The sequence below is a fragment of the Cyclopterus lumpus genome, chromosome 4 (assembly GCF_009769545.1).
Source record: "Cyclopterus lumpus isolate fCycLum1 chromosome 4, fCycLum1.pri, whole genome shotgun sequence".
Lineage (NCBI taxonomy): Eukaryota > Metazoa > Chordata > Actinopteri > Perciformes > Cyclopteridae > Cyclopterus > Cyclopterus lumpus.
This window is the reverse complement of record NC_046969.1, coordinates 7,530,106-7,544,383: the sequence shown is the minus strand read 5'-3', so window position 1 is coordinate 7,544,383 and position 14,278 is coordinate 7,530,106. Positions and strand designations below refer to the sequence as shown.

General features: G+C 43.2%; 1 protein-coding gene across 1 annotated transcript in view; it reads left to right on the top strand.

Annotated features, from left to right (window-relative positions):
* The first annotated feature begins 350 nt into the window (after positions 1-350).
* The window catches only part of si:ch211-191a24.3 (tensin-3), a 40,076-nt gene continuing 26,148 nt past the window's right edge, over positions 351-14,278 (top strand). Inside the window, 13 exon segments of the mRNA XM_034530927.1 lie at positions 351-459; positions 3,186-3,360; positions 3,541-3,591; positions 3,681-3,803; positions 3,920-3,984; positions 5,608-5,691; positions 5,962-6,074; positions 6,298-6,358; positions 6,458-6,533; positions 7,309-7,438; positions 7,665-7,730; positions 9,006-9,107; positions 13,292-14,245. Coding sequence (XP_034386818.1) covers positions 3,211-3,360; positions 3,541-3,591; positions 3,681-3,803; positions 3,920-3,984; positions 5,608-5,691; positions 5,962-6,074; positions 6,298-6,358; positions 6,458-6,533; positions 7,309-7,438; positions 7,665-7,730; positions 9,006-9,107; positions 13,292-14,245 — 1,975 coding nt within the window. The 5' untranslated portion in view covers positions 351-459; positions 3,186-3,210.

Genomic DNA, 14,278 nt, shown 5'->3' with positions numbered 1-14,278 from the left:
TCAGCACACTGATATAACAAATCATTGGTATGATTCAAAGTAGGTTTTCTCCCTTATCGGATGAGGTGTTAGTGTCTTTGACATAAACAAATATATATTTTAAGTCCAAGTGTTTCTATGTTTCCATGGAGCACAGATAAAGTAGAGATCTCTCTGTTTATTCAGCCATAAATGCTCATTGTTTTTATGAGAGAGGTATCAGTATGTCATAACCGCCTTAGTCTTTGTCGATTTCTCATGCACACCAACGCTGTCACATTGCAGTCCAACAGAGGGCAAAGTGCAAGCTGCACTGTGACTGTATAGTTTATCATGCTCTCTCTCTCTCTCTCGCTCTCTTTCTCTTCCTCCCTCCCTCTGTCAAGTCTCCACCTCGATTTCTACACCAGTCAAGACTTTCACTCATCAGGTGATATTTTTTTTACTGGGATTCTCTTGTTTATTGCAACATCAGCAAAGGTAAGACCCCATTCCTCTTGTCTAACATGTTTATTTCTTTGATTTAAAGTTATCTACAGCAATGTGAATCCACTCCCATGAAGCTTCACACCTTTTCAGCCTTTTCCAGTTCAATGTTCATTCATGTGGGACAAGCAGGACGTATTTCTTCTCCCTCCCTGAACGTTAACGGCCACTGATGCAAGTCCAAATTTGATTCTAGACCACCACTTTCAGTAAACAAAGGGACTGAAATGGATGGTACATCTCGGGGGGATTATAGTAAAAAGTCCCTCCCTGCAGATGCACTGAGAGGGGGAGATTAACCTACTGACACATTAAGACACTGAGCCCCAGGAGACGTGTTTCCACTGGGATTCAGTCCATTTAAGAGGTCATTTAAGCTCGCAATGAGTCTTCAAAGCCTCTTTTTCTAAGGTCAAGTGAAAAACCCTGCCTGTGGGGATGTGATAATCCCATTTGTTACTAATGCAAATGAACTTGCCTTGAATCCAGTGACATGGATTTGATACTAATTAGATGGAGTAGCCTACTAATTGATTGAGAGATCTTTGAAACAAGTAGAATAAAATGAAATGGCCTCATCACTGTGGCGGATTTATTTCAATGTATAAATATTGTAAGACTGTATAACCAAAAAGTCTCTGTGGGGATCAGATGAACTAAAAGGAGATTAGTTTACAGCTCTAATAAAAAGCCTTCAAGGAAGGGGGGGGGGGGAGCAGAGAAGAAGAGGATCTGAATGGAGACGACACTAGTGGTTGACAAGCAAAACAATAGCGTCTCACAGTGAGCTGGTGCTGTCTTTTCTTGTGCTGGTATTTTGCACAAACCACTTTCAATTTCAAATAATCTTTACAGACACTGTGGTGCATCTATTCGTGCTGAATTTAAGAAGATGTTTGTTTTGTGTCAAAAGGACAGAAAAGAAAGAAACAAAGATGGCTAATCTGTTTCAAAATGACTTCCTTTAAAACGGGAAATAGAGACTATAATTAGAGTTCAAGCTCAAGGACATTACTGAGCTCCCTATAGCAACGGTTGTGTGTGTGTGTGTGGTTGAGTCACTCACTTTGGTTTGTTTTTGGTTCCTCAGGCAGAGCGCTGACAAATTTAGATTGCAGCATGTCTAAAAATGAAGACACCTACAGTATATTCCAAAAAATCTAATTGGAAATAAATAATTATAGTAATATCAATTCTGAAGAATATTTAAAGTGAACAAAGAAAAGACTACACTAAACTAGTTTGCAACCAAATGAAATATAATATGTTTGAGGTTGACTTAAACTTTAAACCCTCCTATTACATTTTAGACTGATTCATAATCTCTTCTTTTGAATCGGGATCAATAATTCGGTCCGGTCACACCTCGTGTTCCTGTTCTGGTGATGTCGTGTTAAGTTTGAGACATTTGACCACCGTGACCCCGATACAAACTACACTATTTGGTTGACTGTATACTCCACCAGGACCCACCGTAAGGAATCTGCTCACATTAGAGAATAATAGTGCAACCGAACACTCAGGACACGGGCTGAGCCTCATCATTCCTGCTGCACTGGTTCCCAGTGGGCTATTCTGGTGCGTTGCTCTGGTGAAAAAAAACAACGGTTTTAACATTGTTGACAAGGCTGTGTGGTCACATGGTCAGGGTGAAGGCAAGGTTAACCACGGCTCGCCTGTTGATGTCACACCCGGTGGACGTGCACTAAACATGTGCACTCCATGGTTCACAGAAGAATATGGCAGAAAAACACATTTTGTTAGACTTTGGGTTTTAAGGTCAAAATATCAGTAGCCTAAAATCACATTTTCATATGGGGTTTCCAAGAACATGTAGATATTAGTTTATTATTATTATTTTTTCAGATATCTTATAATACTGAGATCTTCTCAGCCAAATTTCCCAAAATATCAAAACTATTCTTTCAATATTTGGGCCTTCATTGCTGTTAACCTCCGACACGTTCACTTCGAGTTACTATTAATAACATTAATTTGCTAGTCTATAAAAAATGACTCACTTTGTATCGGTGTCTTTGATAACATAATCAATTATTATTACGTAGTCTTAGAAATCTTTAACCTTTAACCTAATCACAGATAATAACCTTATCATGAGCAAAGAAGCAGAACTTTTGTGGTTGGAACCTCATAGAAGTGAATTAGAAAATAACTTTGGAGATAGAGGCTTTCATTTTTGTTCTCCAAATTACAGGACCATCAATGCACAATACTTAAAATAAACCTTCACAAAACATCGAAGTTAAGAGAATAACTGTGACCGTTATCATTATACGGCCGTGGTTTTCTGTCCTTATCAAAATCCGTGTTTTAGTTGATGATGATGAGTAATGAGGTTATCTGTGGTCATTCTTCTGTGACTCCTCGTCACCTCTCGTCCGGTCACAAGCCTTAAAGGAGGTTTCCTGTGACTCAGCCTTTCATATAAGTTCCTCGTTCTTTTGGCAATGACCCTTAGTTTTGGCTTCACAACCCATAAAAATGATTTGAGGGTTATTAAGGCTGACCGGCTTTGAACTGCGTGGGCCAAAGATATTTGCCCTGCTTCGAGTTCTAGCTGATACGACAAAAAAGAAAAGAAAAAAAAAGGCCCGAGAAATGCTCTCCGCAAACATCTGCTGACCTGCAGAGGACATTCTCACTTCCTTAAAATGTCCGTGACTTTCATTCTCACACACCCTGCTTGTCCCTCCCTGTAGGGTGCCCATATGACCAAGATCAGTCATGGAGGAACAGCAGCGAATCGATCTGACCTACATCACCGAACGCATCATCACCATCTTCTGCCCTCCTGGATGTCCAGAGAAGATCTACCAGCAGAACCTGCAGGAGATTATTCTCATGCTGCAGTCCAAGCATGGACACCACTACATGGTGAGCTGGAATGACACCGAGCTGGAAGAAATACACAGATCTTGAGGAGAAAAAAAAAGTAGTAATACCACAATGCAGAAGCATCTCCAAATCACATATTTATATAAGTCTCAATTTGTCCAGTTCATGACGTTCGCAAAAAAAAAAAATCATGAAAACAATTTGTCCGTCCTTCTTCAGCTCGTCAACCTCTCGCAGAAAAACAAAACTGTCACCCAAATGAACCACAAGGTAATGATAAGCACTCCCAAGTACCTTGCTCAATGTTGCAGCGTATATATATATATGTGTGTGACGGTACGTGTGGTTTCGTCTGTCAGGTTTTGGACACAGGTTGGGTGGATCTTCTGGCCCCGGGCCTGGACCAGATCTTTAGCGCGTGCACGACAATGAACAACTGGCTGCAAACGCATGCGAAGCACGTCCTGGTGTTGCACTGCAGGGTAAACGACACCGACTCCTCTGCACACACCGGCATGTTTAGTGTTTCATTCAAACCAATCAATCGGTAGAGACGTTTAGTTTGTTTGTCCTGATTTTTGTGGTGGCACCTCCACAGGGATGCAAAGGCCGGCTCGGAGTTCTGGTGGCTTCTTACATCCACTTCGCCAACATCTCGGCCAGGTAACACTGATGGGAATCTGTTCCGGTGGTAAAGGAAGCCTTTCACTGTAACCATTAGCAATGGGACAACAATTGATACTCAAAGGTGCCCGCTCGTTACATGTGTAGTGAAATATATAAATGCCGCTAGAGTCATAAAGATCCGTCAACAAACAATATTGCGATTACATTTGCCTGCAGATATTTCTCATTCCCAAAGGATGACTGTTGAGGATACCGTTTGTTGTTGGACCTACTCGCAGATCAAAGAGCGCCGCCAGAACAATAGGTTGATGCATGTGTCCGACAGCCAAAGGGCAGGAGCAGGACGGCTGATTAAAGAGACTTTGAACCAGACTGTTATTTGATTTTCGGGCTGGGATCCTGTTGCCGTTGGACACTAGTGAATTTATTTACTCTTAATTTACCTGCATGACGGAGTCTGGACCTAGAAGACACAATACAATATACATGAAAAGCTCTTTTTAGAGCAAACATTACAGCCTTTGCGGTTTATGTGGCTGCATATTTTCTATTTTATGGTTTAAATGTCGGTTGTAAAAAGTTATTAACATCCTCATTTACACGTCTAATCATGGGACGATGAGAGGTTCGGTCGAGGCAAATCAATATCCACTGAAAATGCAGAAAAAAAGAGGAATATTAGGTCAATTTCTGCACTGTTGGCGTGCTCGTGTGCTGTTCACGACTGACTTACTGTGGAGAAATATCTGATTGTGACCATTGTCCTTGTCTGAGTGAGTGCAGGTAGGCAACGTTTGTGCACGACTGCAAATCTGACTTGGTTTTTAAAGTCACAAAATTACAAAAGAAATACACGTTTACTTGGTTTTCTTCTGGTTTTCTCAAGTCAAGCTGATTATCACAACAGTGGAGACAAATGTCATGTTTTTTTGTGGTGTGTTGAAAAGTGACAGTTCAAATGTCAAAAAGCAGCATATTTTGTTAGTCTGGATAATACATTTTAAATCACCAAAAAAACAGTTTGCGAAGGAATATTTTATTTCCTTAAAGGGACACGCCATCTATTTTAAACATTAAAGTATGTTCACAGGTCTTAGAGAGTTCCATTAAACATGTGGGAAAAAAGTTGTTAAATCTCCGGAGGGAGCTGAGTGAAGTCCGATGAATGTTTTTGTCGTTTGGGGATGACCGGTTTGAAAAGATAAACACATTCTGAGTGTGGAGTCCAAAAGAAATGAGTTTACCAGACCTGTAGCCCGCTGAGGATAGTGGCTCAAGGCTGCCGCTGGCATAACACACACACACACACACACACACACACACACACACATATCTCTGACTGAGCTGAGTTGCATCGTGGGTAATATAGTCATTTGTCGAGGAAGAAGGATGCTGGGAATAAAAATGCAACGCAGATTTCCCACCAAATTTTAAGTTGACATAACTGGTGCTATGAATCGAGATAATTCGGTGTTTGAGAAAACAATGTCACCACAAACTTTATTTAGCTTGAGGCAGAAATCTCAGCGACGGCCATCTCAAAACCTCAGCACACAAACATCCAACTGTTTTACGTGTTTAGATATGACTTTGGGTACATTTCGGGGGAACTGAGGAGTGTGAAACACATCACCATCTAAATATATGCCTCTCTCTCAGTGCAGAACTTTCTCTCGACCACTTTGCCATGAGGAGGTTCTACAATGACAAGCTGTCAGCTCTGATGACCCCCTCGCAAAAACGGTAAGAACTGCAGGTCAAAGGTCAGCTCTGGTTCAGGTCTTAGCCTTCTGATCTTCGGTGTAGACAGAGGAATCTGCTGTGACTGTTGACCTCAGGGTGCGGGGTCACCAATCACCTGATTTATGTATCTCCTTGTGAAATAGTTACCATAATAAAGCCACAATAAGGCCGTGAAAAAGGGAGAAAGACTCGATGGACATCACAACCACACTTTCATCTGGTCACAAAGTTATTTGAGGCGCTTGTGTTGGGTTTCTCTGTGCTCTCCAGGTACGTGTGGATGCTGGGAAGCTTGTTAAAGGACGGACTGAGGATGCGCCCCTCGCCGACTTTCCTCCTGTGTGTTGTTCTCCACGGTCTTCCCAAAATGGGACCAGATGGAGGTAGGCAGACGTCTGCTCTGAGCTACACTCCACTGTGTTCTTCTTTTCATCTGATTGAGGAAGATGAAGGAACCAAGATGCGTACAATGTAAAGCCTGTAACGTCTAAAAAGGCATCTAAAAGCCTTAAGTCAACAGCTCTACTTTCATGAAATGCTTCTTGAACAATGCTGAACATTTCTTTTGAATGTCCTCTTTTGTGATGAAAGTCTTCCTTTTCCCAGCGTGTTGCCTCTTCCTGAGAGTCTACCAGAGTCTACAAGCTGTTTGCACATCAGCAGTGTAGTAAGAAACCACCTAAATCACATTGTAATCTCTCAACATGGCAGGATGTCATTCAGAATAGAATGTCATGTGTGTAATGTGTGTTGGGATCCCTCTCAGCCATGTAAATGCAGCCCAGACAGACCGCCTCTACTTTGTGCTCCAGCCAGCTCAGCTGCTCAAAGGGGACATCATGGTGAGTGGTGATGTTTAAATATGAAGGTATTGATTTATAATGCAGTATAAGGCACACATTGTAAATGTACATTTATTAGTTTGTCAAGTTCAGCCTCCCTTTCTCCCCCTTTGTTTGATCTTTGTTTTCTGTGTATTTACCATCTTTGGGTGACACTCTATTTTACAGATCTGTAATTTCCAAATAAATTCCCAATATTTTTCCAGTCCGAGAAAAATACCATGTGAATGGATATACATTTTAGGGAAAAAGGGGATTTCTTTGAAATAAAGGCTCCAATTATTGAAAGCTATATTCCAATATATGTTTGTAAAAGCTTGACAAATGTCAAATGTTTTAATATTCAGCTGACACTGGTTCAAATACATTCTAGTTTACGATATAAAATAATTTGAATTAATTAATTAGAAGTGGACCAAAAAAAAGCGGTCTCTTTTCTTTCTCCCATATAAAATTCATGGGAATTCTTAGAAAATATATTCAGAAATGTCGGACCTGTATAATATAGCATTACAATTCCTTGTTCTATTGTAAAGTCTTATATGTTTAAAATATATATTAAAGATTATCCACAAATATTAAAGACACAAATACTAACAAACCCTTAATTCAAAGTGAATGAAAAATAAACATAGTTCCCATTCATAAACCAAATTGACAGGAAGTGGTTATTTACTGACCTCTTATTTAACATCAACGACTACATGAAGCCATTAATCTCAGTGACTCAGATTTCGAGCAGCACATACATGTGTCATCTTCCGTCTGATCTTAGGTGGTTTGTTATGATAAAAACAGCCAGTCAGCCAGCCGCCAGGTCGTCTTCCGTCTCCAGTTTCATACGGGCCTCGCACTCGGACACACCCTCACTTTCTGTAAGGCCGACCTCGACTGTGCCAGTGAAGGTATTTATAACCTGCACAGTGCCAACTGTTGTTTCAGCCACTATCACACTCTGCAGAAATATCCATCTCAATTAGTAACCGATAAATCCTCCAGTCTATCACGCCAATGTAAATAACACCTATCAGAGCTAACCTTGGACCGCGTATCAGTGCTGGTGTGCACCATGGAAAAATGTCCAGTGTGCAAAGTTAACTCTCCAGCTGTCTGATTTTGTTAATATTCCAGATGCCCGGTTCCCAGAAGATGGAAAAGTGGAGCTGTTGGTTTCCGACAGCCCTGAAAAGATTACAGGTACACTTCTTCTGAAGCGTGTAGAAGTAAAGGCATTAAGAAACATTACTGCACTGAACTGGGTAATAGAACAGAGAATAAATATGCAGGTGAAAATGTGTTTCAGAGGTTTTGCCAAGCTTCAATCCAGTATATATAAATTAGTCAAAATTGTCTTTTATTATTCAAAAGAAACAAGATTAAAAGTCTACAGCCATTCGGCTTTGTGAGTGTTTTCTGCTAAATATTGACAATAGCAACATGTTGATGTTTCGCAGGTGTGCTGTACACCGTCTGTCTATCTTAACTTAATATTATCTTGTTATTATGTATAACTTACACAGAGCATGAGGGATAAGGAAACCAATCTGTATTTTCATAACCTAAATTAACTGTGTGTCAAAACTCCTTGGTTCTCAACCATTTTGGCATTTGGCCCCTTGAAACAAAGAAATGTCTACTTATCACGAGTCCAACAGAGGAATTATATGTATATTACATATTATATGTTTTCTTAAAAAATAAAGAAAAAAAGAACTCCTTGAGTCCCAAAAAAGTGATCCAGTGAAAAAAGTAGTCTGTTTATTCGTCAATCATCTAGTCTGACCCCGTCGTTGGGAACCACTGCTCTAACTGGAACATGCAAACACCAACATGGACACCTAGAACACACCCACACGTGCACTTTATTTGTGCTGCATGTGCTACTATGAACAAAGGCTGCATCACTGAGTCAAGCAGAAGAGAAATGACTAAGTTTGAAACATCACACACACACACACACACACACACACACAAACACACACAGTCACTACTCATGAATGAATCGCATAACCATCAAGTTCAACAAACAGTCAACCAGGTGGGGGCAGTGTTGGACATCAGGAGGAGGGCATGACTGCTCAGACTGGCACTCCTAACACACTCCTCGCCTCTCAACAGGAAGCAATATGAGGAGTTATCACACACACACATCTGACAAGAATTCTGATTGGAGATACTGTACACGCTAAAACACAGAGGCGGGGAAAACCAGGATGGACACACACACACACACACACACACACACACACACACACACACACACACACACACACATGCAAGACACACAGACATTGACAGACAGGCAGAAGCAAAACCAACATTTAAGCTCACACTCTCTCTTAAATCAAATTTCAAATGAGATCTGCTATCAGCTGGTGTTATAGTGTGTGCGTGTGTGTCGTTGTGGTTTAACTGACTCCTGACCAGGACTGCCTCTTTGTCTGCTGGTCTGTTTGTCATTTCTATGTGCAGGCAGAGAGCTGTGGAGCAACGGGCGCTGCGTGACGGTGGACTATGACACCTTAGACCCTTTGGTGAGACGAGATTCTTATCAAGACGCGTCCCCTCTCTCAGGTGAAGTGCATTTTACTGTTCTTCATTCTTTACTTCTTTCACTTTCTCTTCCCGTTGTTCTCGATTTCCATTGTGTCTCTGGCTTGATGATTAGACAGGATCCAACAGCAAAGCACTGTATTTGAAGACACAGCGCATTATGGGGGATAGATGAACGCGTCTGCTCTGCTCTTTCATGATGGTGACCTTTATTCGGTTTCCATGGCATTCTCGGGGAAACTAGAATGCCAGTCCAGGGCTGCTTAGTTTTGACTTTTAGAAGTGTTACCTCCTTCACAACAACTGGTTTGGCCTCCATCAACTCCTGGCAGACTTATCTGGTTCTTTAACTCGTAAGTGCTCCACTCCGTTGACGCCGCCTCCTGTGGCCAGAAATGAAGCTATGAGAGCCGTGAGAGTCAACTGAAACGGGCCGGACAGATAAACACCGCTTTCACACGATTTCCAGTAAATGGTATAAATAATGGGTTATAGTTCTTTAAAGATCCTCTCACCAATATATTTTCATAGAATGGATCCAAAGTCAGTCCTGAACCAGAGAGAAGAGCTCTCTGAGAGAGCAGGTCCTCCGCCAAGGCCAATGCGCTGCCTCGCAAACAAAAGTGGAAAATAATTAGTGCATCCGCCCCGTGATTCGGAGCCGCTCCACAGAAAAAACAAACACATTCATAACTAGTAGGGCACTCCATAAGTGAATAACAATGTGTAATCCCGTCCAGTGATTTGGACCAGCTTCAGCCAGAGCACGGACCACGCGTCCTGTGAGAAGCTATACCGGCAGCTACGGGCGGGGCTTAGGGCATGTGTGAGACGACAAGTAGAGGTGACTGTTGGTGACTGTTGGGTCACAACAACAATGGCGGCTCCTGAAGGGGTTAGCGTAGATGCTGCAATAGCATCATTTACTGTATATTAGAACTGGAGAGTATTTCTTCACTGAAAGAAGAGCAAAGAACGGCTGCTGAAGGCCTTTCTCGATTGAAAAGATGTTCTTGCTCCCAAGAGCTTGATTGACAGATGGTTTATCCAAAAGTGACTCGCATAACAAACTGGGTGGGGACCAAAATGGAGGTAAAAGAAGATTGAATATTGGACATACATTCATCAGGCTGACACAAACACCGTGAGATGGATGTGGAAGTAGGCAGCCTGTTTGCTAGCATGTTCGTCTTAACGACTTTTGGAGATGATTTGCCAAAAGTTCAATTTTTCCTCCCCGAAAGTGGCCAAGATAAATGTGCTCTTCGGATGTCGTATCCCTCTGTGGGTGCAGATCCAGTCTCAGACGTGGTCGGTGTAGACTCTGGTCTTGGCTGTGGTCCGTACTGTGGGTAATTGTCAGTGACAGTTTACAACTGTTGTGGCCACGAGGACTGTTCCTAGGAACGGGCGTTAAGACAATCATCGAGGCTCAGCCAGATCAGACCCGTGTTTGTCAGAGAGTTTCCATTTAGTTAGAATAACCATTCACACACACACACACACACACACACACACAGGAAAAACACGCACGCACAAAAACACACAGCCCGACAGCTGAAACAATCACTTAAAGCGGCGCTTGAGGTTTCAGTTCCAGCTGTTTTATGCCGCTGCTAAATCTGCTCTGCCAAGGCATGTAATTTAAGATGGTCATATCACGTGGGGAGAAATGCAGGAAAGTGGCATGTAAACACACATTTTACACAGACGCTCACAAAAGCCCAACACACACATTGCCATTACCGTTAACCGTCAGCACGCACGCATGCACATGAGCATGAGTGTGCCAGCTAGTTAGCAACGCAGCCAGTCGCAAGAATGTTGTTTTCAACCACAGGTGGTTCTACTTTACCCTCTCGGGCCCACTCACACCCCTCCCCTCCACTACTTTTATCAACTCCATCTCCCCATCTTCTTGTATGCTCCCCGTTTTCTTCTCTTCCTCTTTATCTGGTCTTCCTTTTTTTTTTTCTCGAGCCGAAGCGTGTAGCTTTCAGGTTCAAGTTGCAGGTTGCAATTTGTCCAATCTGTCCCCTTCCCCCTATCTGCACACAAGTCTCTCCAGAGCCCGCCCCCATGTTTACATTCCCCTCTCCATATTTGGCCAGCTCAAGGTCCTTGTGCTTTGTGTTTCTTTTCTTGAATGTGCATTGTGTGTGTGTGTGTGTGTGTGTGTGTGTGTGTGTGTGTCTGTTGCACAAACTCCTCCATATATATGTGTTTGCATGCAGTTCGGTGAATGATCCACCCTTCAGTTTCCTTCTACTGCTTTTCCCCTTAGACATGAAAATGCATGAGCGCACACACTCTCTGCCCAGCATTACTTACCTGTGTCAGCCGGGACAGGATGCAGGGGGGAGAGGGGGAGCGGGGGAACGGGATGGGGGAAAGAGGAGGAGGGATGAGGCAAAGCAAGGGTAATTCTGTAGCGACGGTGAGGGCGGGGATTCCTAGTGCAGGGACGGAGCAGGCGAGGAAGTAGTGACACGAGAGAGGGGAAAGAGAGAGAGGGGGGCGGGGGGGGGGGGGGGGGGGGGGGGGCACTGGGGGGCTGTTAGCACCTTAAGAGAAAGAATGTTCTTTCTTGTCTTCCTGTGGCAGCCCGAGAGGACGACAGCAGAGGAGCAAGTTCAACTAAGATGGTCTGAATCTTTTTCCGCCTCCCTTTCTCCTTCTGTCCGTCTCCTCATCCTCTTCACTCTGTCCTCGTCCTCTTTCAGCTTGTCATCTGTTTTCTCTTTTCCTCTTTCTCTGACTCCGAAGGGAGGCTTCAGAAAAGCATTTCCATCCTGTCTCTAGTCCACAGTGGGAACAGTGAAAGTTTACTGACAGACTGCCGGTGAGTAAGTGAGCTGCTTTTTGATGCTGGTTTGCTATTTTCTACTGAAGTTCTTACAGTGTTGTGAAAGTTACACAAAGTGTGTGTCTGTGTGTGTGTGTGTGTGTGTGTGTGTGTGTGTGTGTGTGTGTGGACGCTCTATTCTGTGCATCTGTGTGTGAGAAACCTAACAGACCAGCTGTGAGGCTTCATGCATGTCTGGTATTTGAGTTTTATTGCCTCTCTGGACTTAAGAGGCTGTGCTCATACAGCTCTGGTATGCACTGTATATGTATTGTTACAGTCACTGTATTGTTGAATGTAACCACCTTTATTGGGAAAGGACTTGTTTGTTTAGTTCAATACGCTTTCAGCGTCTAAAACCAAAATGTATTCAATTTACTATCATATAAGACAACAAAAAAAAGCAAATCTTTATAATTGTGAAACAAGTTCAAGGTTTTGCATGAAAAAAAAAACTTAAACCATGAATCAATGATCAAATATTTGTTGTTAATTTGATTCTTTCTATTTTTTTGATTGACCAATTGAATACTTGATTGATTGTCCCAGCTCTCGTAGGTTTCCAACTTGCAAAAGACACTCTGTTGTTGCAGTTAAAGTATAACAAAAAGTGTGCAATCAGCTCTATCTGACCTCAGGTAGACGGACGCGTCCTTTGCGCGACACACACACACACACACACACACACACACACACACACACACACGTACACAACTAACACAATGTTATCTCCATGGAGTGTGTCTGGAGTGATGGCTGTGGTCTAACAGGTGATGTGTTTGTGTGTCATAGTGAATCATATACAGTAGTAATACAAAGGTGTTATTTGTTAGTTAGTTACTTTTTAACTCAATAATATATCCATTAACAGTGTATATAATACTGATTAGAGAAGATAGGAGTTGAAAAGAAAATTGCATCTGCAACAATTTCAATAATCGATTTATAGTTTTTATTTTTTTAAAGCAATACCTCTCTGGTCTTCTAAAATGTGAATATTCACAGCTTTTATTTTGTCGTAAAGGTTTTTCTTGATTGCAAATTGAATATCTTTGTCTTTATTTTTGTATACAACATGAATAATTGATTAATCGAGAAGATAATCAATATTGAAATGAAATAAAGAAAATTCTAATACTGCTAAAAAAATGCTAGAATGAAATAAGTGTCAGAGATGAGGCAGAAAGGGACAGTGCTGCAAATCCTACATCATTAAATATGAAATAGCTGTTTTCTTTTGTGGTTGAAGACTCCCTGATTCTCCCATGTGCTGACATCAAACCGACACCCTTACTTCTATAGGTTTTCACTCTTCTAACATATAAACCTTTTGATGACCTCCGTCGTTTTGTCTTCACAGCTCCACCTCATATCCTGGACCCTGGAAATGGCAGCTTGTTTTCCAGACGGAGGAAGATGAGTAGTGAGGAAGGAGCGTCGTTCCGCCTGACCACCAGCAGCCCCGGCTGCAGTGACAGAGCTCCGTCTGCCAGCAGTGACTCGGGCCTGTCTGTTGCCTCTCAGGGGCGGACCGGAGCCAGACAGAGGAGCGGGGCCGCACAGGACAAGTGCACCCAGGCAGGGAAGCTGCTCTCCGGGTTGGACTTTGAGATTGCTGAGCCTCTTCTGGAGGTCATGGCTGAGCTTGCTGCGTCCAGCGGATGGGACGGGCAGATGACTGGAGATGAATCTGAACTGGGACACGCTATCAATGGAGAGGCTTCGTCCAGCGAGAGGGAAACTGACATACTAGACGATGAGGACGACGTAGACGGTGTAGCACCTCCTGCTGCAGACATGCCGAGCTCAAGCAGCATCGGCTCCCTCTCCTCCGAGAACCTGCCTGAAACTCCGAGATCCGCCCACGCCGAGTACTCCACGCACTCTTGGGTTCGGCAGCAGATGATGGTTGACGTCGTCACGGAAACCTCCCTTCAAGTCGATGGGAAAGAGAGGTTGAACCGAGTGAGAGAACAGAGGCCGCCGCCTCTGGTGGCTCCTCACACACCACCTCGGGGATTCAGCAGCAGGGTAGCAGTGCAGCGAGGGCTGGTGGCCGAGGATGGCACACACAACGTCACGCAACACACAGATGTGACGCACGGCACACAGTCCGTCGATACCACACTGGCGTCGTCTTGCCAAGACGAGGATTTGACCACAGATATGGACGAGTCCATAGACCAGCTGAACCAGCTGATTCTGGATTTGGACCCCACCTTTGTTCCCGTTCCTACCCGCTGTGCCCCCTTGTCCCGCTCCGCCTCCCTCCACTCCAACGGCCTCAGCCACAAGGGAAATACCCATCTGTCAGGTAAGACGATGATAATGAATGGAAAAAAAAGAA